This window comes from Schistocerca nitens, chromosome 6, assembly GCF_023898315.1.
Source record: "Schistocerca nitens isolate TAMUIC-IGC-003100 chromosome 6, iqSchNite1.1, whole genome shotgun sequence".
Taxonomy (NCBI): Eukaryota; Metazoa; Arthropoda; class Insecta; order Orthoptera; family Acrididae; genus Schistocerca; species Schistocerca nitens.
The window spans coordinates 446,009,095-446,035,268 of NC_064619.1; the positions used below are offsets into that span (position 1 = coordinate 446,009,095).

At 44.2% G+C, this 26,174-nt stretch overlaps 1 protein-coding gene across 3 annotated transcripts in view; it reads left to right on the forward strand.

Moving 5' to 3' along the window:
- LOC126262314 (probable beta-hexosaminidase fdl) overlaps positions 1-26,174 on the forward strand; it is an 880,573-nt gene that overhangs the window by 813,098 nt on the left and 41,301 nt on the right. For all 3 annotated transcript variants that reach the window (XM_049958865.1, XM_049958867.1, XM_049958866.1), the window contains exon 8: positions 5,245-5,507. In XM_049958865.1, the coding sequence (XP_049814822.1) occupies positions 5,245-5,507 (263 nt within the window). The remainder of the gene's footprint in view (positions 1-5,244; positions 5,508-26,174) is intronic.

Here is a 26,174-nt window from a genome sequence, read left to right on the forward strand (position 1 = left end):
ATCACGTTTCTTAGAAGACCATCTCCCTAGTATTCAACATTATCTCGCTTATTGCAATAACTGTTTTAATGCACAGCGTCTGGAGGCGTTGCCACACATACATTCTAGCATCTACAGTGAACCGCTACCTCCAAACATCAGACAAGAAGCGCAATAGTTATATCGGGAAAGATAATATATATCTATCCACCAGATGACGAATACTTCTTCTATCAAGAGATAGCGATCCTTGAAGCACAACTAGCCAAACCGGTCATACTAATGCACGCAATCCTTTGCGGGGTTGCAGTGCTACCTTTAAAAGATACAGGAAAACTTCAAAAGATTTCTTTCGGAATTAAAATTGTTTACTAAAAACAGGAGAAATAACACATTTTACTACCACGTATGTTACCTACTCCGTTGTAGACCTCTCGGTATGCAGCGCAAGCTTAGTCACCATGATCCAGTGGAAACTGCATGGAGACGTGTCATAGTGGTAATTTCTCCTGATCATACATGAGAAGGAAACAAAAGAAAAATTCCGAGTAGGTATTAAAAACCATGGAGAAGAAATAAAAACTTTGAGGTTCGCCGATGAAATTGTAATTCTGTCAGACAGCCAAGGGGCAGCTGAACGGAATGGACAACGTCTTGAAAGGAGGGTATAAGATCAACGTCAACAACAGCAAAACGAGGATAATGGAATGTAGTCGAATTAAGTCGGGTGATGCTGAGGGAATTAGATTAGGAAATGAGACACTTAAAGTAGTAAAGGAGTTTTGCTATTTGGGGAGCAAAATAACTGATGGTGGTCGAAGTACAGAGGATATAAAATGTAGACTGGCAATGGCAAGGAAAGAGTTTCTGAAGAAAAATTTGTTAACATGGAGTATAGATTTAAATGTCAGGAAGTCGTTTCTGAAAGTATTTGTATGGAGTGTAGCCATGTATGGAAGTGAAACATGGACGATAAATAGTTTGGACAAGAAGAGAATAGAAGCTTTCGAAATGTGGTGCTACAGAAGAATGCTGAAGATTAGATGGGTAAATCACATAACTAATGAGGAGGAATTGAATAGGTTTGGGGAGAAGAGAAGTTTGTGGCACAACTAGACTAGAAGAAGGGATCGGTTGGTAGGACATGTTCTGAGGTATCAAGGGATCACCAATTTAGTACTGGAGGGCAGCGTGGAGGGTAAAAATCGTAGAGGGAGACCAAGAGATGAATACACTAAGCAGGTTCAGAAGAATGTAGGTTGCAGTAGGTACTGTGACATGAAGCTTGCACAGGCTAGAGTAGCATGGAGGGCTGCATCAAACCAGTCTCAGGACTGGAGACTAAAACAGCATACTATCCATGCCAAATTGAACTTAATACACTCAAAGTATGTGTCATCCTAACTGACCTACGTCGTAAATTTAATTTGGGTGCTTGACTGTCTAAAATGCTAGGGGACGGCGTAGGAACTGCCGATCAAATTCTACGTTTTTAAGACGGTAAAAAAAATTTGATAGTAACCTAACTCAGAGGCCCTAAGCTTCGCTGCGCCCAAGAACCGATGCGTACTACCACCCTTCACTCCTTCCCCTTCTACATATTAGGCTGTTTTATACGCACTGGCACACGACCCCATTCCATGGTGGAATTCCTTTTGAAGATACGGAGACATCGCTCAGAAGCCGGTCACACAGACAGCATAGTTTACGACTGGTGAGAGCGTTCGCGACGGTTGGCGGCATTCGCTGCTAACCTAATGCTGGCGCTGTCTGCTCGTTATAACGTATACTCTTATGTTATTGGTTTGATACAGTCAAATACTACAGTTGGGAATTTTCTTGAGGCAGCGCAGCTCACGGTGCTCAAATTACTGTGCTCATGCTGTATTTGAGGACGAACACTTAGTGACTTACAGCAAGTTTCACAAATCATTTCAAACCTTTCCTCAACTTTTTCTCGCTTAACGTTAAATATTTGACATTAAACCATTTGTAAGGTAATCAGACGTTTGAAACTGAAGCAGTTGGACACGGGATTTTATTTGTTGAAGAATAGGTGGTGTACTGGTTATCTTCTAAATGAGCCGGCACGGTAGCTCAGCGTGTTCGGTCAGAGGGTTTAGCTACCCTCTGCAATAAAAAAACTGAGTGAAAGGATCAACGAACAATCTGAACGGGTGTCTTCGGACGTCCGCCACTGACGAATTCAACGAACAATGAAGAACAAAATGAGACCACAAAAAATGATGGTTCTCTGGGATTAAAAACACTTGTACTTATTTGAAGTCACTGTAACTGATTTATATGTAGCATGTAAATATTTTCATTATTGATTAAACAAACGAATGTCGCAAAAAGCTGGACGTCGAAACAACTGACAAATTCGAATTACAGAGTGTAAGATAGTCGCAAACTTCGAATGACACTGTTGTCGTTATGTCATGGCAGTCGCTTCCATTTGGCGAGAGTACAAAGACACAAAGGACTTCTCAGAGTTGTCGAGTTGTCTTGGCACAGGACAGTTAGTTTGATTAATCGAGAAATTCCACTGATCTAGGTTCTAAGTAGCAGGAGTCGATTTTACATGCATCTGTTATAAGAACTACTGTTGGGATTGTGGTACAGGGTTACTGATAATTATTCACAAGGAGTATTAATGTATATAATTTACTAGCGATCGACTCTGGCCTTCCAGACGTACGGCTGGATAGCTTATCTGACACAGCGGTATTTCGTTTAGGGTCACTGCACAGTCACTATTAAAATCCAGAAGGCATCATTAAGTAAATAAATATCATTTCATTAACTATATACCAAAAAACTGGTTCTTATTAGCTCAACATACATCATGCATCGTAGATCATTTAGGCAGTTGGTGATAGCTCATGTGAGCTTCATGCTACCAACAACTCGCGCAGTGATTCTAGAGTTCTCTCACCACTAGATGGCAATGATTTAGTTTTCACAGCGGTAGGGAGTTCTGTTTTTCGTGGTGTGAAATACTTACAAATAACATACACAAACCTTTCTTATGAATCCGCCTATTAGTGAAAACCATATCGAAATCCCTGCAGTAGTTCCTCAGATCAGCCCGAAAATGCGGCCGGGAGAAGGGTCTTAATTTATGTATGTATATAATAGAGCATTGCTACGTTGGGAAAGTTATCCAGATGTAGATTCTAGTGCTACCCATATGAATCTGGGGACTACCATTAATTTAATAAAATTCCTTGTCTTGTAATCGCTTCCTCACATGTATTATAGTTTGCCCGTCTTCTAAGATAAGTCGTAGGGTCAGTATTAGTTAATGCGTTCACAAATTTCTCTGGAATCTAAATTGCATTCTCTGTAAGAACAGAGAGATCAATATTGTAGCTTTTGTGCTACGGATACATGTACTGTGCAGCACAATTAAAGGATAACTTTTTCGAAACCCTGTAACTATCTTCCGTTCCATCATTTAGGTTCGAAAAAATTTGGCTCAAAGGTGCCTACAGCCTTCCTCCGTAAGGGTGCAGAAGCATGGTGCCCTGCGAAGTCACCCTCGGACCCGACGCCGCTTCAAACACCAAGTTTCCGAAACGTGCGGATAAAGTCCGGATCTCAGAAGTTCATGTGACGTGTAAAGTGGGTTAACGTCGTCACATGGGTACCATATTTCGCCACAGTCGGATCCGACGCTACAGTGTAAGTCACACGATAAGGAGGTCGTCACAGGACCTCTGCCCAACATTTCTCCCCCTTCTTTTGACGCCTTTACGATGGAAGGTAGAATCGCGACGCCCAGCGTTGAAATCACGGGGTACACCAACGGTCAGAATCTAAAGGAAAAGACCATATGGGGTTGCATGAAGGGCGTCAATGAAATCACTCGTTTCCTTGGTACGTTGAGTACCGCATATTTCGCGGTCGAAGGCGACAGATTGCAGCGCTATGAACAAAAGTACGACGTTCTTGACAACCTTTGGCGGTTTTGACCTCATGGGAGATTCAGCCCTTCGCGACGGACATCACGGGAGTGAAACTACATTGAAGAAGATCTCACGCCCTTTGGACAGCAATGCGATCCCGATTCTTGCTCGGGTGTACAGGGTGGGACCCCTAGAAACCGTTTAAACCCATTCGTCGTAATGTGAACGTGATCCAAAAGAGGAAATGGTACTTAATCTTTTCCACTGCACCAATTTCACGCCCTCTTGCAGCATGATCACGGAGGTGTGTGACATTAACACGTGTGAATAAAATGGCAGTGTCCCTCATCCCACGGCCCCCACACCATTTCTGCAGAACCCTCTGTGGTATTCGCCCACATTTGAGTATTTTAAAACTTTGCCCTAAAAGAGAGACCCTGATAAGGACTCCTAGGCGGCTGCAAGCAGGCAACTGGCCTCAGTGTCGTGCCTACCTGTAGGTGCCTCAGACTCCTTTAAAGTTTTCTCTGTAAACGTACACTTTTAAAATTCCCAGTAAATGTGGGCTGGTGTCGCCAAAGGTTTTGTCGAAATGGGACTCTCAGAGGGACCCTTTACTGTTTTAATCTCGCATGTGACAATGTCGCACTTCCCCATGATCACATACAGGAGAGTGTGAAACAGGAGCCCTGAGAAAGGATAAGAAAAATTTGCTGCTCCAATAATGTTCAGATTTCGTAGAGTGGTTTTAAATGGGCCCTCGTCGTTCCAACTTGTACACCAGAGCAAAAATTGCGATGTCAAGAATGTCTTGTTCATCGCACTGCGAAGTATTATTTTCGACCACCAAATGTGTGGGGAAACAACGTGGCAAGGAAAGAGATGATTTTATTGACACCAACTGAGGCCTTCTATTTTACATTCTGAGCGGTGGTGTGTCTGAGATTTCCTTGTCCAAGTACATGAAAACCTAAAGCCTAAAAGAAGGGGACTGTGACGATCTTCCATCAGGTGGCATGTCGTCAGTGGTGTTGGGCAGAATTGTGGTGAAGTATGGAGCCAATGTGACATCATCAATCCTCTTTACACGTCACGTGACATCGGAGCTCTGGCCTTTTTTTTTCCACAAATGTCGGCACCTTGCTGTTTCAAGCGCGTGCCCAAGGGTGATGTAACAGGACGCCAAATTTTTTGCACCATCACAGAGGAATGTTGTAGGCACCTTTGAGCCAAATTTCAAGCTTGTGCGTCGGAACGGGGCACAATTACGGGTTCGAAAACGTGATCATTCTATTCTGATGAACAGTGTAGCTCGTTTAGCAGCAAGTGCTACAGTGGTTATTATTTTGCTCAGGATCTGCCGCGAATGCTCCCCTGGTGCAGCAGCATCGCCAGAATGAGGAGTACGGGCTGCAGTACCGCCTGGAGGATCGGCGGGAGAGGCGAGGGCCGCACGGCGGGGAGGAGCCGCCTCCCTGGTGGCAGCTGTGCGGCCAGCCTCCCTGCGGCCAGCTGCCGCCGGCCGACGAGGCGGCGTTCGGCACGCTGCGGACGCTCTACCAGGAGCTGCGGCACGCCTCCGGCGCCTCCGACGTGGCGCACCTGGGCGGCGACGAGGTACGTCTGCCTCCTGCGGCCGCTGCTGCCCCGCGCGCAACTCTGGCCCGTGGCGTAGCGGAGTGCCGTGGGACATCACAGAACCCAATACCGACAGCATTTGTTGCGCTTACATGGTTTTTTGGAATTTATGTTGTGGTTACTAGAGAAAGGTCTCTAATGCCCCGACTCGTGCATTGATGGTTGTCTGTGTATACCTAAAGGGTCCAGGCAGGAGATTGTCTGTTTCACCTCTCTCTGTTTCACCTCTCTCCGTTTTATATTGTACTCCAGTTTTGCTGAGCATGTACACTGATAATCCAAAACATGACTACTTCTTGGTTCTGCTTAATAGCTCGTTGGTCCACCTTTGGACTAAAATACAGCAGCGACTGTGCATGGCATGGATTCGATGAGTCCTCGGTACGTTTCTGGAGGCATGTGTCACATATACCTAAGCAAAAGTCATGCCAACTGCGTAAATTGCAGTCTGGTAGTTCGTGCTGCGTAAATTGCAGTCTGGTAGTTCGTGCTGCGTAAATTGCAGTCTGGTAGTTCGTGCTGCGTAAATTGCAGTCTGGTAGTTCGTGCTGCGTAAATTGCAGTCTGGTAGTTCGTGCTGCGTAAATTGCAGTCTGGTAGTTCGTGCTGCGTAAATTGCAGTCTGGTAGTTCGTGCTGCGTAAATTGCAGTCTGGTAGTTCGTGGGCGCATGTTCAGATCAGACGAATTTGGTAGCCCAGATATCAACAGGAGTTCAATCATTTCGCTGCGAACCACTGTATCACCTTTCTGTCCTTAGGCTACAGTTAGCCTCTTGGAATATACCATTGCCATTAGGGAAGATTTAAAGCTTAAATGGATGCAGGTGGTTCTTAATAATGTTCATACAGTCGACAGCTGTCATGCCACCTTCTGTTACTACCAGTGGTCTCATGATGGAAAACCAGGTGAGTATTGTACTGGCCGCCCCGGTTGGAACAGGAAAAGTCAGTTTTGGTGCAATATTTCTGAACGCACAAGTTACAGCCAGGTGGGGGGCCTGTTTACAGTGAGTTGCGATTACCAGCAGTTCCAAAGTAAAATAGAGCCCACATGGGTATAGAACCACAGCGGTTTGCGTGGCGCAAGTCACAGGCAGTATGGGCCCACTGGCCAACCTGAGTGTTAAGAGTATGTGATGCGGAGTGGCGCGTTTAGCAAAACAGAGGTGCACAGCCACATATAAATAGGTGCCAGTTCACTAACAAAGCATTAAAGTGTCACAGCTCTCCTGGATGGTAGGGCGTGTCACACCACTGGCTACTCGCAGCAGCAGCAGCAGATGAGGGGCCAGCACTCCAGTCCCCAGTGGGTCGCTGGTTTGACCCTCAGAGGCTGACGCAGGGTCCATAGCCAGCCAGCGACAGGCCACTTCATGGCTCGCTACTGCAGGTTTTCGTCGTGGCTGACAACACGCACCGGAGACATCCAGGGCGAGGGCCACAGATTCGGATGCCGGATCGCATCCCTTTGTTGTTGCCTGCTCTTAGCCATGCTAGCGAGGGAGCGCGCCTCGGGTTGCCTTGCAGTGGGCGGTGCTGAGTCGGCTACCGGCGCATCCTGATGTTGCGGCCGTCCAAGGCCGACACACAGCAGTGCGGGCACAGGTTGCTGAGGCAACCATTCCATGCCAAGCCGTTTCGCAGTCAGCAAAGTGGTGTCCTCAGCATTGCGGGACCCAGTGACACACCCAGTGACACAGACCGAGGGGAACACAGCACTGCAGTTGGAAACAGTAATCACTTGGAAAACTCTTATGAGTCTTAATACGTTGCCTTCTACCTCTTCCCACTACATTTGGTGTTTGTCACATTCGGTGTCATAAGTTACCACTACAGTATCCTCAAAGGAAAAATGTTACCCCAAAACGCCAGCTTTTCTGCCACAATGAGTGTTTCAAGCAGCTCTATGCTTGGGTGATGACATATCTGGGCATGACCATCGATCTGGTGCAACAAGTAACATGATTTATCTGACCAGGCGATACTTTTCCGTTGATCTACTGTCCAGCTTCGATGACTCCATACCCAATACAATCGAATGTTGGTTGATTTGGGGGAGGGACCAAACATGAGATCATCAGTCCCATCGGCTTAGGGAAGGATGGAGAAGGAAGTCGGCGGTGCCCTTTCAAAGCAACCATCCCAGCATTTGCCTGAAGCGATTTGGGGAAATCACGGAAAACCTAAATCAGGATGGCCAAACATTGATTTGAACCATCGTCCTCCCGAATGAGAGTCCAATGTGCTAACCACTGCGCCATGTCACTCAGTGTAGTCGAACGACCACATCTTTGGGCCAAGATGGGAGTATGTAGAGACTGTCTGCTGTCCAGCCCCATGTTGAACAGTTCATGCCGAACAGTGTGCTCTAAAATGTACTTAAATCAGCACTGTCCTCTGTCGTCAGATCTGCGTAGAATGCCACCTAGCCTGCTTCACCAGTTCAAATAACCCAACCAAACAACATTCTCCTCAGAATGTGAAAATATTCTATTGTTGTCGTCCTACATGGGAAGAAATGATCATCGTAATAGTCAGAGCTTGCACATAAAGAATGAAGGGTTCACTTTTCTCAAGTGCTGTCATAGGCTGGAACGGTAGAGAAATAGTTCGAAGGTGCTGTGAAGAAGCCTCTGCCAGGCACTTAAGTGTGAACAGCAGAGCATTCAACTAGACGTTGATGTTACTTCATTCTTCCGTTAGAACGTGATGAGTGGCGGGAGAGTGAGGGGTGGGATGGTATCGAGCCATTCCAGGAGAAATGGTTCCTCATAAGTCGGGTGATGCTAAGATGTTGAATACTACCAAAGGCCCACTTGAGATTAATTGCTCACTCGTACTGTTCACGACTGGAACAAGAAAGTAAAGTTCGATTATTGGTGGGCCTCCGTGTCAGCTCTGCTATCTCTAAACTTCTCCATCTTTTTCGCGAAATAGGCGTCTGAGGATGCCATACGTTGGTTTGCTTTTCTATACTCGTACTCTCACGGAATCTTGACAATAAATCGTCTTGACCCACAACCCTCGTTCAAAGCGCCTGCTATTGGAGTTGGATGAGCATCTCTGTGTCGCTTTCCCGCTTACTAAATAAAACCTGTCACGAAACTCTCTGATCTTCTTTGGATCTTCTTTGGATCTTCTTTCATCTATCAGTCCTATCTTTTAAGGGTCTCAGCCCCTTCAGTATTCACGTGTCAATCGAACGAGCTACCTCCTTTGTTGAAGTACGCTTCTTCCAATGAATCTGACAACTCACGTTTCTGCCATTAGCCTGGTGTCGTCGTTCCATTTAAAATAGCTCCGTTCGCGTATTCTCAGGTATTTAATGGATGCGACTGCTTTGTGATCTCTCGTGTTATCATACAATGTCTTTCCGCCTAATTGTACGCAACAGGATTATTTATTTTGGCGTTCAGCTGCCGCTCACTGCACAGTGTCGATCCTCTGCAGGTTTTCCTGCGTCTAGATACAATTTTCTAGAATTGACACTTCACTGTATGGATAATCCATTACCAGCAGCGAACACTGCATAACCATGGATCTCGTGGACGGACTTCATAACACGCGGGCATAAAAAGTGTTATAAATTGTTATTTCAGTATCTGCCATTATGAAATTAGCATATCTGAGAGCCTTACTAAAATAAGTGATCCACTTTCCATCATGAGTTCAGTATTATTTCCTCCAACATACGCTGAGGTGGCAAGTCATGGGGCAGAGATAAGCACATATACATATGGCGCTAGTATAGCGTACGCAGGGAATAAAAAGGCAGTGTATTGGCCGAGCTGTCATTTGTACTCAGGTGATTAAAATGAAAAGGTTTCCGACGTGATTGTGGCTGCACGACGGGAAATAACCTACTTCAAACCCGGAATGGTAGTTGGAGCTAGACGCATGGGACATTCGATCTCGAAAATCGTTAGGATGTTCAATATTCAAAGATCCGCAGTGCCGAGAACACCAAATTTCAGGCATTACCTCTCGCCACGGAAAAAGCAGTGACCGACGGCCTCCACATAACAACCGAGAACAGCGGCGTTTGCGTAGCGTTGTCAGTGATAATAGACAAGCAATACTGCGTGAAATAATGGCAGAAATGTGGGACGCATCCGTTAGGGCAGTGCGGCGAAATTTTTGACGTTAATGGGCTATGGCAGCAGACAACGGTCGCGAGTGCCTTAAATACAGCATGACATCACCTGCAGCACCTCTCCAGGGCTCGTGACCATATCGATTGGGCCCTAAAATACCGGAAAACCGTGACCTGCTCAGATGCGTCAGATTTCAGTTGAGAAGAGCTGATAGCAGGGTTTGCGTGTGGTGCAGACCTCACGAAGCCATGAACCCAAGTTGTCAGCGAGGCACTGTGCAAGCTGGCGGTGTTGTCTTAATGGTGTGGGCTGTGTTTACATGCAGTGTGTTCGGATACTCTTGTCTGTAGTCTACTTGGAGACCATTCACAGCCATTTATGGACTTCATGTCGTTATGGGTGTCAATGCTCCATGTCACCAGGGCACAGTTGTTCATAATTGGTTTGAAGAAGATTCCGGACAATTCGGACGAATGGTTTGATCTCATGATCACCCGGCATGAATCCCATCGAATATCTATGGGACATAATAGAGAGGTTAGTCATGCAAAAAATCCTCCACAGGCAACTCTTCCGCAAATTATGGCGGCTATAGATTTAGACTTGAGTCCAAACAACGTCGAGCTGCTGCAATATACCGAGCCAAAGGAGGTTCGACACGATATGAGGTACAATACCATGACTCATGTCATTCGAATGTACATCTCAACCTAATGACTGCGAGGCTAAGTAAAAGAAAAACCGGCTAATATTCAAAATACGAGGGTGAGTCAAATGAAAACCTTCAATATTTTTTCAATATTATTTATTGTGCAGAAGTGGTACAAAGCTGTATCACTTCTAAACATAATCTTCCCCACACTCAATGGAAGTCCTCCAGCGCTTACAAAGTGCATAAATTCCTTTAGAAAAAAATTTTTTTTGGTAGTCGGCGCAACCACTCATACACCGCGTGGCATACCTCTTTATCTTCATTTTGATGCTGCAGTGTCATTCAGTGTCACACGGTGGTTTTCATTCACTATGGCTTCAACTGCTGCAATGTTCTGTGGAGTCACAAATCGTTGTGCCTGACCTTGACGAGGACCATCTTCCACTGAGATGAATTTCAATAGGTTTCACACCTTCACTACGCAAAAAACGAACAACAGAACGCTGTTCTTCCCTGGTGCAAGTCGCATGTGGGGCGGCCATCTTTATACTGATACTGCGACGGTATTTGTGCATCTTCACTATGCTGCCACCTACAGGCCATTCTGCAAGCTGTTTGTAGCACGCTTACCAACTTACAGGATAACGGCGCGAAATTTCGATTTGTTGTTACCAATTTAAGGTTTTCATTTGACTCACCCTCGTATTTTCCTCGCTCACTATTCATGAACATAAACAGTACATGATATAAAATCATTATCTTTCTCCATTTTTATTTCCGCTGGATACCGTACGATGGCTTGTGGTGTACAGGAATAGCAGTAGAAAACGTAGAGAAAATACAGCGGGAGATACGAAAATCTTTGTTTACCGACTCTACAGAGGCTACGGCTTGTATTATGAGACTAATTTTCATCAGACTGATTACACACTTTACAATGAGTTAAGTTTAACCATATTAAGGACTTTCAGAGAGAAGATGCACTAGCGGATTAGTGTTCATGAAGTATTTTCAGGGTTTTCATCCCTTCTTGGAATCCAGGACGCTAAGTGGCATTAATGAACTAGTGTGGGTATGCAAGAATTAAACTTATGCATAGATGGTGTGACCATTATGTTTATTAAGTATTCTCAGGTCGGTTCTATTTTTTCACTGGAGCTCAAATGTAAACTAAATTCAGTTTAGAGTCAACGTGCAGCGCCAAACGAGCGATAGCCCCCTGAGAACGCTTGCAAACACCTGTGATGAGAGCGGGGTGCTGGGATTGACACGGGTGTGGCATTATCAGCCCTGTAAGGTCAGAGGTTACTGCGCTGCACACAATTTGGCAGAGCTGGAAGAGCGCGTCACTTGTTCCAATGCAGTGCTCTGACGAGCCAACAAGGGCGACGACAATCAGTATCTAAATTTACGTCTAAAAGGATACTCGGCAAATCACACTTAACCGCCTGGCAGAGGGTTCATCGAACCACCTTCACGCTAATTCTCCAAACTCCAACATCACTCAGAAAAAAAAACGAAAAGCTATATATTTTCAGTCGAGTTCTGATTTCCCTTATTTTATCAAGATAATCTTTTCTCACTATATAGGTCGGCGTCAACAAACTTTTCGCACTACTAAGTGCTTGGCAGAGGGTTCATCGAACCACAATCAAACTATCTCTCTACCATTCCACTCCCGAACAGCGCGCGGGAAAAACGAACACCTAAATCTTTCTGTTCGCGCTCTGATTTATCTTATTTTATTTTGATGATCATTCCTACCTATGTAGGTTGGGCTCAACAAAATATTTTCGTATTTGGAAGAGAAAGTTGGTGTAAATTTTAGCCAATCTTCGGGATTTCGCGTTCTTCTGAACTTCGCATGCTTTTTCCGTTGCCTCTGCAACAGCGTTCGGACCTGTTTTGTGTACCATGGGGGATCAGTTCCACCTCTTGCCAATTTGAGGTATAAATCTCTCAATTGCTGTTGCTACTATATCTTTGAATTTGAGCCACATCTCGTCTACATTTCCATAGTCAGTTCGGAAGGAATGGAGATTCTCTCTTAGGAAGGCTTCTAGTGACACTTTACCCGCTTTTTTTTAAATAAAATATTGCATTTGTTTCTGGTTGATTAGGAAGAAATGGTATTGAGGCTAGCTACAACCACCTTGTGATGACTAATCCCAGTATGTCATGATGCTCTCTATTAGCTCTGGATTGTTTGTGGCTAAGAGGTCAAGTGTGTTTTCGCAACCATTTACAATTCGCGTGGGTTCGTTGACTAATTGCTCGAAATAATTTTCGGAGAAAGCATTTAGGACAATCTCGGAAGATGTTTTCTGCCTACCACTGGTTTTGAACAAGTATTTTTGCCAACACATCGAGGGAAGGTTGAAGTCCCCACCAACTATAACCGTATGAGTGGGGTATTTATTTGTTACGAGACTCAAATTTTCTCTGAACTGTTCAGCAACTATATCATCGGAGTCTGGGGGTCGGTAGAAGGAACCAATTATTAACTTAGTTCGGCTGTTAAGTATAACCTCCGCCCATACCAATTCGCACGTAATATCTACTTAGACTTCACTAAAAGATAAACCACTACTGACAGACACACACTCCACCACCAATTCTGCCCAATCTATCTTTCCTGAACACCGTCTGAGACTTCGTAAAAATTTCTGCAGAACTTATTTCAGGCTTTAGCCAGCTTTCTGTACCTATAACGATTTCAGCTTCTGTGCTTTCTATTATCGCTTGTAGCTCAGGGACTTTCCCAGCACAACTACAACAATTAACAACTAAAATACCGACTGTTCCTTGATCCAAGCACGTCCTGTATTTGCCATGCACCCTGTGAGATTGCAGCCCACCCCGTACTTTCCCGAGGCCTTCTAACCTAAAAAACCGCCCAGTCCACGCCACACAGCCTCCGCTACCCGTGTAGCCGCCAGCTGAGTGTAGTGAACTCCTGACCTATTAAGCGGAACCCGAAACCCCACCACCCTATGGCGCAAGTCAAGGAATCTGCAGCCGACACGGTCGCAAAACCGTCTGAGCCTCTGATTCAGACCCTCCACCCGGCTCTGCACCGAAGGTCCGCAGTCGGTTCTGTCAACGATGCTGCAGATGTTGAGCTCTGCCTTCATCCCGTAAGCAAGACCGGCAGCCTTCACCAAATCAGATAGCCGCTGGAATCCAGAGAGAATTTCCTCAGATCCAAAGCGACACGCGTCATTAGTACCGACATGTGCCGTTTTACTCTATGACTTTACATAAACTGCTATGAACTGTGACCCCCTGACAGGAAATCACGAATCCAGTCACAACTGTCAAACGCCTCCTGGAAATCTAGAAATACAGGATCAATTTGAAATCCCTTGTCGATAGCACTCTACACTTTGTATGAATAAAAAGATAGTTGTGTTTATCAAGAACAGTGTTGACTGTGTGTCAATAGACAGATCTCTTAGAGTTAACTCATAATGTTCGAACACAATATACACACATCAAAAAAGTTTTGCATCACCTCAGTTCCAAGAGTTCCGGAACCAGTACAAAAATTGCAATAGAGATCAACATAAACATAATTTCTGACCTGTTTATTGCTCATGCAAACAACACATTGCATGTTGTACCACCATACAGCGAAACCTTCAGAGGTTGTGGTCCAGACTACTGTACACACCGGTACCTCCAATACCCAGTAGCACGTCCTCTTGTATTGATGCATGCCTATATTCGTCGTGGCATCCTACCCACAAGTTCATCAAGGTACTGTTGGTCTATATTGTCCCACTCCTCAATGGCGATTAGGCTAAGTACTTCAGAGTGGTTGGTGGGACACGTCGTCCATAAATAGCCCTTTTCAATCTATCCCAGGCACGTTCGATACGGTTCATGTCTGGAGAACATGCTGACCACTCTACTCGAGCGATGTCGATATCAGGAAGGAAGTCATTCACAAGACGTGCACGATGGGGGCGCGGATTGTCGTCCATGAAGAAGAATGCCTCATCGATATGCTGGCGATATGGTTGCACTATCGGTCGGAGGATGGCATTCACGTATCGTACAGCCATTACGGCGCCCTCCACGACCACCAGCGGCGTACGTCGGCCCCACATGATTCCACCCCAAAACATCAGGGAACCTCCACCTTGCTGCACTCAGTGTGTGTAAGGAGTTCAGCCTGACCGGGTTGCCTCCAAACACGTCCCCGACGATTGTCTGGTTGAAGGCATATGCGACACCCATTAGTGAAGAGAAAGTGATGCCAATCCTGAGTGGTCCATTCTGCATGTTGTTGGGTCCATCTGTACCGCGCTGCATGGTGTCGTGGTTGCAAAGATGGACCTCGCCATGGACGTCGGGAGTGAAGTTGCGCATCGTGCAGCCTACTGCGCACAGTTTGTCGTAACACGACTTCCCGTGGCTGTACGAAAAGCACATTATTCAACATGGTGGCGTTGCTGTCAGGGTTCCTCCGAGCCATAATCCGTAGGTAAAGGTTATCCACTGTACTAGTAGCCCTTGGGCGGCCTGAGCGAAGAATGTCTTAGACAGTTCCTGTCTCTCTGTATCTCCTCCACGTACGAGCAACATAGCTTTGGTTCACTCTGAGACGCCTGGACACTTCCCTCGTTGAGATCCCTTCCTGGCACAAAGTAACAATGCGGACGCGATCGAAACGCGGTATTGACCGTTTAGGCTTGGTTGAACTACAGACAACACGAATAGTATACCCCCTTCCTGGTGAAATAACTGGAACTGATCGGCTGTCGGATAATAGGCGCTGTTCATGCATGTTTGTTTACATTTTTGGGCAGGATTAGTGACATCTCTGAACAGTCAAAGGGACTGTCAGTCTATCTTCCCGAGTTCTGGGAACTGGGGTGATGCAAAACTGTTTTGATGTATGTTCCAAAATTTCTGTTGCATATGGACGACAATGACAAGGGCCTGTACTAAAGTGAATTATTCCTACCGCCTTTCTTGAATACTGGTGTGACCGCAACTGCACAGTCTTCGGGTACGGATATTTCGTCGAGCGAGCGGTTGTACATGATTAAGTATGGAGCTATTGCATCGTCATACTCTGTAAGGAACTTAGCTGGTATAGAGTCGTGACCAGACGACATGCTTTTATTGATTTAAGTTGCTACACTAATTCGAGGATATCTACTTCTAAGAGTCTCGGCAATTGTTCTTTAAAAATGGTTCAAATGGCTCTAAGCACTATGGGACTTGATATCTGAGGTCATCAGTCCCATAGAACTTAGAACTAATTAAACCTAACTAACCTAAGGACCTCACACACATCCATGCCCGAGGCAGGATTCGAATCTGCGACCGTAGCAGCAGCGCGGTTCCTGACTGAAGCGCCTAGAACCGCTCGGCCACATCGGCCGGCTAACAGCACTCCCTTCGAGAGTATTTAGATAGCTATCCCGCAGAGAAGGCACTGATTGTGTCTTATCGCCAATATACTTTACATTAGACTAGAATCTTTTCGGATTTTCTGCCAGGTTTCGAGAGAGTTTCGTTGTGGAAAGTGCTAAAAGCATCTCGCACTGAATGCTGCGCTAAATTTCGGACTTCTGTAAAAGATCGCCAGTCTTGGGGACTTTGCGTTCGTTAAAATTGCCGTATTTCTAGATTTCCAGAAGGCTTTTCACAGGTCACAGGGGTCACAGATCATAGTAATTGATTAAAAGTCATCGAGTAAAAGAGAAGAGATTTCTGGCGTTTCCCAAGGTAGTGTTTTAGGCCTTCTGCTGTTCCTTATCTATACTAACGATTTAGGAGACAATCCGAGCAGCAGCCTTAGGTTGTTTGCAGATAATGCTGTCGTTTGACGCCTAGTAAAGTCATAAGAAGATCAAAACTAATTGCAAAGTGATTTAGAAAATATATCTGTATGGTGCGAAAATTGACAATTGACCCTAGATCACGAAAGGTGGGAGGTTATTCATGTGAGTGCTATAAGGAACCCGTGAACATCTGTTACACGATAAATCAATCCAATACAGTTACTGCTAAAAAATGTCACAGGGTAATAGTCTCCCACAATAAATATAGTATGCTTGTCATCTGAAGTATCATCTGCAGTACCAACTTTATTTTATAAATCATAACGTGAGTACGGGTTTTGTCTGTTTTTGCTGAGCAGTATGGAGACCTTCTGAGTGACAGCCCAAGTTTTGTTCCTGGAGTCTGAAGTACGCTGCTGCTAAATTGTCTGTTTTGACTGTCGCTTTATTGTTTATATGTCAGATTCAGGATTATAGGGAAAATTTTTTGTAGGGTTATATGCGGCTCTGACGATGCGAAGGGGCGAAGATTTAAGTCTTTGCGCATTAGTTTTGTACTTGGTGTTGTATATCAGAAGTATAACGGATTTTGGTTTGTGTGTATCATATAGTTTGACGGATAAAGGAGCATCAGTCGAAATTAAGAACGTTTTGCAAATGTATCTAACGTGTTCCCTAAATGTTAATTTTGAATCAATAATTAGTGCTCATTAACTTACGCGGTTTTCATTGGCTAGACCGTTTCAATTGATTTCGTTATTCTGAGTCTTACTGGCGAGTTGAATGGTTTGACTTCCATTGACATTTCTTATTTTTCGAAACAAGAACCGTTACTGAATGATAGTCATTTAGGTATTTTCGTAAGTTACGAGCGATGCGTTTTTATCTCTACATTCTTCTATAGATATGTCGTGCGCTCACGACACATGTTGGCCCTCTGCTTGCTACCGAATGTCCGTGCAGTACTAGCAATATTTTCCCTTAATGCTTAATACTCCATGCCTACCTGCCCGTACAACCCGTCAACGGGGAGGATGCCACTGTTACGGCGCACTGCCTCCTGCCTGAAACAGCAACGCTGCTGGGCGACCCTTATTGTTATCGCAGGGCCGAAAAATTTACGTCGGAGATTTGATAGTCTCGACTGCAGTGGAGAATTGTGAAATAATGCGAAGGACGAGCGGCAAAACCGCGCCCGCAAATAAACTTTGGCGATGGCGGAATAAATCGCTGCAGATGTTCCTTTGCTACGGGATTCGCTCGTAATGAAGTTTGCTTCGTCCGCAGCGGGCGTTGTGCGCCGGGCAGCGAGCAGGCGCTCGTCGAAGGTAGGGGCCATGGGCCGCATTAAAGGAAATCGATAACGACCATTTTTTTTGCGTCAAACCGTTGGCAATCACATTAAAACGGGGGACAATGGAGTTAAGGCGAAGGGCAGTAAATCAACGCTAGCTTTTCAATAATGAAACATCGCCGTGGCGCCCGTCCCCGACCACGCCCAGCGCAGGGGTGGAGGTGGGGTTTGTACACAGGGTAATCCGGCCGAGCGGCAGACGCTCCGCGGAGAAAACAGCCGTGGCCTCCCACACAGGGCTGCGCCTACAGATGCGGCACAGTAACCACCTGGGAAACGAATCGTGCAAAACCATTTGGCCGGCTACAGTGTCCGAATTGCTATAAAATTATTTAAACTATTTCACATTTGTCTCCGCAATTATTAAAATATGCATATTTATTTTACCATATGCGTTTAGTTTTACTCAAATTATCGCCAGTTGTCTGGACTGAATCACATTTATATTTATTTTTGTATCTACACGGTTTTTGCGTTAGTTCGCTGCGTTTTTCCAAAATTTTCATAAACCCAACAGAGATGCATACGAGGCTTTAGTCAGGAATAATATATTCTCCATCACTACCTGCAACAGTCTACCAACGCTGGGGTAACTTCTCGATTACGCGATTGTAGAAATTACGTGGTTTAGAGTAAGGTCATCCGAAGACCAGTATCAGTTGCAAAGCGATTTAGAAAAGATTGCTGTATGGTGTGGCAGGTGGCAGTTGACGCTAAATAACGAAAAGTGAGAGGTGATCCACATGAGCTCCAAAAGAAATCCGTTGGAATTTCATTACTTGATAAATAATACAATTCTCAAGGCTGTCAATTCATCTAAGTACCTGGGTGTTAAAATTACGAACAACTTCAGTTGGAAAGACCACATAGATACTATTGTGGGGAAGGCGAGCCAAAGGTTGCGTTTCATTGGTATGACACTTAGATGCACCAAGTCCACTAAAGAGACAGCTTACAGTACACTCGTTCGTCCTCTGTTAGAATATTGCTGCGCGGTGTGGGATCCTTACCAGGTGGGATTGACGGAGGACATCGAAAGGGTGCAAAAAAAGGCAGCTCGTTTTCTATTATCATATAATAGGGGAGAAAGTGCGGCAGATATGATACGCGAGTTGGGATGGAAGTCATTAAAGGAAAGACGTTTTTCGTTGCGCCGAGATCTACTTACGAAATTTCAGTCACCAACTTTCTCTTCCGAATGCGAAAATATTATGTTGAGCCCAACCTACATAGGTAGGAATGATCATCAAAATAAGAGAAATCAGAGCTCGAACAGAAAGGTTTAGGTGTTTGTTTTTCCCGCGCGCTGTTCGGGAGTGGAATGGTAGAGGGATAGTATGATTGTGGTTCGATGAACCCTCTGCCAAGCACTTAAATGTGAATTGCAGAGTAATCGTGTAGATGTAGAGGCGAAGAACTCGTAGATTCATGTTTGGAGCACATTTTCATCGGGAAAGGGAATTCCTTGAAGGTTGTTAGATAGAGAAGGGAAAAGGTGAAAAGCCGAGGTCGCAAAACCAGGTGATTAAGGGGGGTGGGGGGTGCGGAATGATTTCCCCCCTCAAACTCCTGTAGTGTTTTTTTGGGTCAGTCTAGCAGAAGGCGGGCGTGTGTTATCGTAGAGTAGCATCACTTCTCGCAGTCTTCCTGGTCTTCTTTCTTTGACTGAGTCTGCAAGACGTCTCCAAATGACAATATGTAAGCTGAAGTAACAGTAGTGAACCAGAAATAAAAATTGACTATCGATAAATATAACCATAACAATCGAAATACCAGCATTCAAAACAAAAACGCTACCAACTTATGCACAAGTCTAACAAAAACAATTAGTTTCTAAAGATATGGAAGTGTGATTTTTTACTTTCAGCCTATTTTAATGATTTGCAGTTACATATGGAAATGTTGTCTGCATACCCATTTTCCGTGTACTCCAGAGAGAGGCAGTAAAGTTTTCGTCTTGATTTCATTTTAGTTTGCAGCACTACACATTTCTTAACGTAAAAAAAATATAATTTAAGTCCTCCATACGAATGGGTTGGAGAATGGGAACACTAGCGGTGCAATATTTGTTCGTATTTCGGAATTATTTACATCAAGAAATGTGTAGTGCTGCAGGCCAGCGTGAAATTAGGCCGAAAACATTAGTGGCAAACTCAAGAATTCACGGAAAATGTGTGTGCTGACACAATGTTCACATATACGCGGAAATCAAACAGGAATGCTGTAAGTAAAAATCAGTTACATATCTTTTCAAACGAACTGCCTTTAGATCGAAAAGCGAAACAAAATTTTAACTGTGCTTTATTCCAGACCATTGACAGTGTTTCAAATCAATAACACGAAACGTACGTTTCCGAAAGGAATTACACTGAACTAATAAAGATACGATCAAATTAAGTATCTGTTCAGATAAGAGAGAGCTCGATGAATGTTTTCCTTTTTGTTAATTGACTTTCGGGATGTGCCCATACGGCCATTTCAGTAGTGGAATATCAGTTACGACGACGCGAACGTGAAGACAGAACGCAGTCCGCTGCCTTGACCGCGCAGGTACCTTCTTTTTTATTTTTTTAGTAACTAAATTTTTCTTTAAATTTAAATGTTCACATATGTGAGAATTCCTAAGGGACCAAACTGTTGAGGTCATCAGTTCTTAGACTTACACACTACTTTAAGTTAAACTACGAGTTACTTACGCCAAGAACAAGACACACACCCATGCCCGAAGGAAGACTCGAATCTCCTGCGGGAGGGGCCGCGCAATCCGTGACTAGGTGCCTCAAACCGAGCGGCCACTCCGCGTGGCTTTAAATTTAACTAAAAACTTAATTTCCTCTACAAACCATCACCTGCTCCTTAAGGGGTATATTAATTTTAATTCGCAGCATTTTAAAATAATTGAAATTACGTCCTGAGTTCATTTGAAATATAAACTCGAGACTTCCTCTGAAAAGTATTTGTTTGCTGTTTCCCTTTTTAAACTTTATCATAAAAAGTGTATGAATGGGCAAAATTTTTCATTTTTCCTTTTGGCATTTTTGTCCATTTCTTGGTGCAAGTATAGTTTGAATTCAGTTACAGATTCACCTCCATCGCTGATGACGTAGTTCACATAAGAATGTACCGGGTGGTTGTAACTAAACCTTCCGTATTTAACATGCTATAACACGGAAAGTACCTACCGTATGAGTACCAAACTTGGTAACATTACTGTCAAGGACATGGGGAAGAGAAATAACGCAGAATCAATTCAATTGAAGCACTTTCGATGTGATGCTATGGTATATCATACCACTACATACCGGAACCATTATTGCTACAGAAGGGGCTCAATATGGCGGCCGTCAGTGTACAGAAGAGTCTGAAACAGCAGAACGAATCTTTTCCGTAAGTATGGTGGCTACTTCTCTTGACATGTTAAGCTTCAGATCCGGACCTACGTGATTGTTCCCTTGTAAACCCTGTCCTTCAGGTAGCCCCACAACCAAACATCACATCACACACACACACACACACACACACACACACACACACACACACACACACACACACACACACACACACACACACACAGAGAGAGAGAGAGAGAGAGAGAGAGAGAGAGAGAGAGAGAGAGAGAGAGAGATCATGTGATCGTGCCGGCCAAGCATTTGGAAACAATTGGCTGATAATATAATTGTTTCCAAACATGTTTCTGAGAAGCACATGAACTTCACGAGCGATTTGCGGTGGATCCCTATCTTGCATGAAATTTGTTGAATTGTGTGTGTCTTTCTTGAAGGGCGGGTATGACATGCTGGCGAAGCATATCGCAGTAACGCTGGCCAGTCACACTGCACGTCTTTGGTCCGTGAGCGCCAACCTGTTCGAAAAAGAATGGGCCAATGATGAACATAGCTGTGAATCTACCCCATACGGTGACACGTTCACCATACAGAGGAACTTCTTGCACAGTGACTGGAGGTGAAGATTCCCACGCTCAGCAGATGTGTGTGTTCACCTCACCTGTTAGAGAAAAATGAGCTTTATCTGTCCATGAAATGGTCCTGGGCCAGTTCTCGTCAACTTAAATTTTTGCGAGAAAGTGGAGAGCGAAGTCGCAACGTCGTTGCGCGACCTATGGTGCAAGCTGCTGTACTGTATGGATCTTGTACGGATACCATTTGAGAATGGTTCGAAGCACCTTCCGCACAGTGGACCACGGGATGTTCAACTATAGTGACACAACATGCGCACTGCCTGACGATCGAGAATTGCGCGCAGCGTTGTCTGCCATAGTAACAGCGATTTCATAAACCACCTGTCGTGAACCGGTCGTCAGCTTCTTCCCGGAGCGACGCTCAGTTCTACAGTTGATTCGAACTTCGTTACGCTTCGCACAGCAGGAAGAGAAAGAGGACCATTCCGGCGTAATCCTATTAGCCAGCAATATTCTCGAGGTGCAGCTGCAGCATTACTGTTTTGATAATAGAGCCTCACCAATAACGGCCTGCTTCTTTTGTCCAAGCTCATGTTGAGGCATCAACAAGTGCACTGCGACTGGTCAGGTGTGTGAGGCTATGAATCACGATGACTGATCACGGCACCTGGTGGCCATAGTTGGAACTGGACGGTGGCGCTGTGACGCATGGAAATCATGTACCCCATACTCTGGACATTAATGCTACCAAGTTTGGTACTCGCACGGTAGTTTGTTTCCGTTTTATAACGTGCTAAAAGGGAAAGTTTAATTATAATCATCTGGTATTTGCCACGTGATTGTTTCTCGTTTTTGAAGCAGGGAACGTTTTGAAATCCGTGTATATAATCTTCTTTGTATTAATTTCAGCCGTTGTTGTCGTTAACCGCATTGCACATTTAAATTTAATCCCTTCGATAAGCCTAAGATACGTGAACAGCACGCTGTTCGGTGCAGCGCTGTGTCAGTCAAGCCACAATGTTCACAGTAAGGGTTACCCCGTCAGTCTCGGGAGGTTTCGCCGTGACGCTGCCGGAAACAGATCGTTTAGGAACATGCAAGCGGCCGAGCGCTGCATTGAACTTCTAGCCGCACCCGAAAAATTAGACCACAATAGTTTCCAATTCACATCTTTGTTTTATTTAGCTGACTGGTGTATGGACTGTTTCTTTTTGTAGTTTTCCCATAATCTTTCTCGCGGCGAAAGTCTTTTCATTTGGTAGTTTTTCTAACAGTGCGCGTAATATACGTGGGTGTCCGTAGTTGAGTTCTGCATATTTTGGTAATTCCTCATGCAGATTTCGGTCAATCAGACTGATTTAATGGTTGTTTCATGGATTTTGTAAGATATGTAACTCTGAGGGCTGTGCATTTTTTCCTCACAATCTATTAAGCTTAATCCCATCATCATTTGACGGTTTTGTTAATTGTTATCTAGCTACACGGAGTAACATCTCTTTACAAATGATCCATCCTATATACTTCTTTATTTGAGCAATAAATTGTCGCGCTAAGGGTATATCACATTTTTTAAGCCTTTCAACAAGATATAAATACCTAGTGCTGTTAACTGTTAAGGCTCCTCTTACGTTGTCAACCACTGATTTGCAATTATCCTCAACCATTTTGTTCATGTACTTCTTCAATTTATCGCCCGGCACTTCATTTTGTCGCATTCTGTGAAGGGATGTGGCGTGAGTTGTGAACTTTTGTTCAACCAAAGGAGTCGTGTTTAGTTGTTTATTGTTGCTCCCGCTGCTTCCACATAACAATCCATTACTTCTAATATCTTCCAATGTCTTGATGCCGTGTGCGTAAAAGTCTGAAATCGTCGGCATAAGCGTTAACGGCAAACCTTTGTGCACCATTGTTTATTCCGACCATTGGATTCCGGTCTCGTACTAGCAGATCTGTTGTGGCGTGTGGGAAATTAGTGTTTCTAAGACATTCCTTAGATACTGATGACTTTGTCAATGGCATTTTCTAGGGCGATGATCAACAGTCCTAATGTATTGGTTCGGTTCACCCATGAGAAGTAGTTCGTGTCTCTGAGATCAAACTCCATTAATGATCTTCCTGTTGGGAAAACCATAAGTCTGGCCAGGCCCGATTATCTCTGGAAGACTCTCTTTTAGTCTTGGGGCTATTATGCGCGCCATTATTTTTGAGTCGGCACATGACGAAGTCGTTCGCCTAGAATTATTTATTCTTGCTTTCGATGAAACAAGGACTATAATCTCCGGTTCATGTTCTTAATATATTTAGTAGCAAGTGCTTCATAATGTCTTCAGTTTCTTCTTTGGATGTGGGCTCTGTCAACATAGTAACATTTTCATTTGTGAGAGACGTACAGTGTTGTAACAAATCTTGTCTTTGTAGGATCCGATGGTTGTTCTCCGAACAGTCTCCGGAAATGGCTCTTAATATCTTCCATACTAACGATGTCTTTCCCGTCTTCCAATAAATCTGTCTGCGCCACTTCCATTCTCTACTGAGGTATGCTCCATTGTTCGTCTGGAATATATACCTTACATTTGCAAGCAATAATTTTGCCTTAAAGTTCTTTTTATTGGAGTTCGAGGATCTTCTTTGTCTTCAAATCGCGAGATCGGTCTTCTCCGTTATACACTTTTTCTTCGAGTCCTCAATCGATCACGTAATAGAGATCGATATTTTTCCTCTTAGTGTCAGTGATGTTATACACTATATTTCTGAACAGTTAACTAATGCTAGGTTTAACCAGTTTATTCAACCATTCAACAACGCTACAAAAGTGCCGCTTCCGATGAACGCATGTTCGATAAAATTCGCAGAATTCTGTTTTTGCCCATTCAGCGTTGAGTAGGCTACAGTGTAACTTTCAGTATTCTTTTCCCAGTACTTCGGACCGAGGTAGACCTGCAATTTAAACTACTACATGGTTATCAGAGAAACTGATGGGGAGTACTTCATAGTCCTGCACATGTTTTCTGTTGTATAAACTCTGTCCAATCTCGAGGCTGATAGTGGAGATACGTGCCTCTAGTGGGATCGTGTGATGACTAATCAGTCTATGATGCCTATCAGTTTTAATCCTCCAATCATGTTACTTAATGGGCCGAAATTAGGGGTTGAACCTGTTGTGTCTACAGATCTTAAAACACAATTAAACCTCCCACTCCCCACCCAATTATTATGTCACCTTTTCCGGCTCTCATAAAGTACGGGATAGTTTCACTAAACGTTTCTCTACCAATATTCTTACTTCTTCCTTATGAATCACAAAGCTTTAGTATTATTTCATTTAGTTCGACTTGGATAACGTGTTCATTCGGTTCCTTTTCGAAGTTCTAATTCTAGTCCCATTATGGTTAAAATTTAGCAACCCCTACCGCTAGAGCTGACACTGTTGTATACATTATATTGCTGTTATACGTTCATCTCTTAAAAGCTGCTTTCTGAAGTAAGGCAGTGTCCACGTCGTTGGTTTTTAAGAAATTCCCCAGAATCCTCTTTTTTTCACTTGTTATTCCGCACATATTTAGCGTGAGTAGAGCAAACACCCTCCTGTTTATTGCAAGCTGTTTGTCAGTTTCTATGTCCATTCATATTCCCCTACTTAATTGTCTTGTCCAGATTCGTCACCAGGCGGTTCCCCTTCCATTTCTTCTTTCTCGTCGTCTTGGTATAGGTTCTGCATCTTTATTTTTCCGACGTACTGTATTTAGATTTGGCTTGGCCTTAACTGTCGCTGCCTTCTCAACACCTTGAGATTTCATAGCCTTTTGGATGTTAATACTTCATGGTATAGTGACACTGAAAGGTGTTCCCGCACAGTCTCCTTCTTTACTTTCTTGTCAACATGCTACAGTCACACCTGTTGCTGTGTTGTCACCTGGCATGTTGTTCGTTGCTTCGGTGTTTACTTTCTTGCTGTTGACGGCTCAAGGGGCTCGCCACGTTTTGTTGTTGAGATTGAAGAATGGTCCGCGTGAGTTTCCATCCCAATGAATGTCTCGCATTGCTGGAACGTTATCGGGCTTCTGTTTCCTTGAGATCTGCGCTGATTTTTCTTCAGGGTCTTCTTCGGAGCTCGTACTGCCCTATTCCGATTACCGTTCCTTGTTCTGATTTCGATGAGAACAAAGAGTACTTTGATTTTCCGTTTCTGTTTCATTTTCTCGCTCTTGAATTTAAATGTCAGACTCCGCAGCTGCTTTCCCGAACAGCAGCTGCAGATTGGTCCTAATCAGTTTCATTCTTTTAATCGTTGTCCGATTTCTTGTGAACTTCATTTGTTGCTTGTCTGTCAGTCATGGGTGGAACTCACGGTTAAACTAAACTACGCATTGGTCAGTAGATGCCAAGGCAGTATTTTCGGCGTTGCCCGTTGTAGTACTGGGAGGAATCAGTTTTGTGCCTCCAATCCTGTCGACTGTTGCAGATTACTTCGTAGACTAAACACGCTCCGTGGGCAGTTTTCTCAATTTCCTGGTTCATTACACACGTGATAGGTAGGCGTTTGCCCAACATACATAATGTGGTGCCCTGCAACCGCTTCATGAATGTGGGGATATCGGAAATGGCAAACATTCGTATAGATTTAATCCCGTTGTAGCACTGAAGCTTGTATCTAGCAGACCACTTGTCGAATTTGATGTTTTTTACCTATCCGCAATTAGAAAGTACCTATATCAAGTGCATGTTGTCTAGCTGTGGGGAAATATTTAACACCCGGACAGTTTTCAGTTCGCTGTTTCCGTTGTTTGTACCAACGGTACAGAATAATCATAAAGATGATGGAATTCAA